This window comes from Gastrolobium bilobum, unplaced genomic scaffold (assembly GCF_033153095.1).
Source record: "Gastrolobium bilobum isolate Gb01-03AN ecotype WA unplaced genomic scaffold, APGP_CSIRO_Gbil_v1 utg15846, whole genome shotgun sequence".
Classification (NCBI taxonomy): domain Eukaryota; kingdom Viridiplantae; phylum Streptophyta; class Magnoliopsida; order Fabales; family Fabaceae; genus Gastrolobium; species Gastrolobium bilobum.
Window position 1 is genome coordinate 149,413 of NW_026897934.1, and position 1,671 is coordinate 151,083.

At 40.3% G+C, this 1,671-nt stretch overlaps 1 protein-coding gene across 1 annotated transcript; it reads left to right on the forward strand.

Annotated features, from left to right (window-relative positions):
- The first annotated feature begins 341 nt into the window (after positions 1-341).
- LOC133311545 (uncharacterized) lies at positions 342-1,418 on the forward strand. The gene has a single exon (XM_061512594.1). It carries the CDS (start codon positions 342-344, stop codon positions 1,416-1,418), a length of 1,077 nt encoding a protein of 358 aa, XP_061368578.1.
- Positions 1,419-1,671: the final 253 nt, after the last annotated feature.

Below are 1,671 nucleotides of genomic sequence, written 5' to 3' on the forward strand. Positions count from 1 at the left end.
ACATTGATCCCAACTTTATAGTTTTCTTCGTGGGAACGATATCTGGACTCACACATCCACTTTATTACTTGTTGACACGTGCACTTGCGTAATGTGTGATTGATAAAAGGGGTACACTATTGCACAACAAGTTTTTGGCGTCGTTGCAGTGGAAAACTTATAAAGTTAGTTTCTTTGTGAAGTGATACTCGATCCCTTTTCTTTCTATTTTCAGGTTTTGCAGGTAGTACATGAACAGTCCCCCTCACTAAACAAAAGTATACTTTGATCCAAAAATTGAAGGAACACTTCAAGCTAGGAAGAGGCAGCAGTGGCAGAGCATTGCTACAGCATTACCTAACATGGCAGCAAGAATAGCAGGATTTGGTGTTGATGGACTAGGTCCAAACCAGGATGAAATCTCAATCAGGGCACATGGAATGCTAGCACTTAACAATCTTCATTCTGCCATTGTGCAACCTGATGTTGTAGCAAACAATTTTGAGTTTAGACCAATGATGTTTGACATGTTGCAAACTATTGGCCAGTTCAATGGGTTGCCAAGTGAAGACCCACATCTACACTTGAAGAACTTCATGGACGTGGCAGACAGCTTTAAGATGCAAGGAGTTACATCTGATACATTGAGACTGAAGTTGTTTCCTTACTCTCTCTCCAATAGAGCTAAGACATGGCTCAATACTCTACCACCTGATTCAATCAAAAGATGGGAGGACCTTGCTGAAAAGTTCTTGATCAAATTCTTTCCTCCCACCAAGGCAGCTCAATTGAGGAATGATATAGCAATGTTCCAGCAATTTGATGGAGAATCACTATATGAAAGCTGGGACAGATTCAAGCAATTGCTATGGAGATGCCTCAATCATGGCATACCTGAATGGATCCAGATGGAAACTTTCTACTATGGGTTGAGTGGAAAAACTAGAGATATAGTAGATGCATCATCTGGAGGAGCTCTTTTGGACAAGACTTACACTAAAGCATATGATATCTTAGAGAGGATGGCATACAACAATTACCACCGGCCAGCAGAGAGGTCAATTGCACTGAATGAAGCTGCAGGATTGCTAGAGCTCGATGTTATATCTTCATTAGTAGCACATATATCCTCTCTGAAAAAGTCAATAGAGACTCTCAATCTTACTGTTGATGCTAGAGCACAACAAGCACATTCAATTTATAATGTTGTAACATGTGTTTTTTGTAATGACCCACATGTTTATGATGATTGTCCCCAAAATCCTCAATCTGATTGTTTTGTAGGAAATTATAACATGAATGATCCATATTCAAACACCTACAACCCAGATTGGTGGAATCATCCAAAACATTTCTATTTTGAAGGGCAACAGCAAGGGTCAGCGTATGCTACAGCACTACAAGACCACGGACCACCATTCCAGCAACAACATTACTAGCAGCCTGAGCAGCAAGCTGACAACTCTGATGCGCTGGAGAGTATGCTGAAAGACTTTATGGCAAGAAGTGATGCTCATATCCAAGGCCAAACTGCATCAATCAAGAACTTGGAGACTCAAATGGGTCAGTTGGTAGAAGCTATGAGAGATATATATATATATATATATATGAAACACTGCCCAACAATATTGAAGATCCAAGAAGCATTGGAGACGAGCAGATCAAAGCTATAGCATTAAAGAATGAGAAGGC

Coding starts and splice junctions, on each gene's coding strand:
- LOC133311545 (XM_061512594.1), top strand. CDS start 342: ATGGCAGCAAGAATAGCAGGATTTGGTGTTGATGGACTAGGTCCAAAC.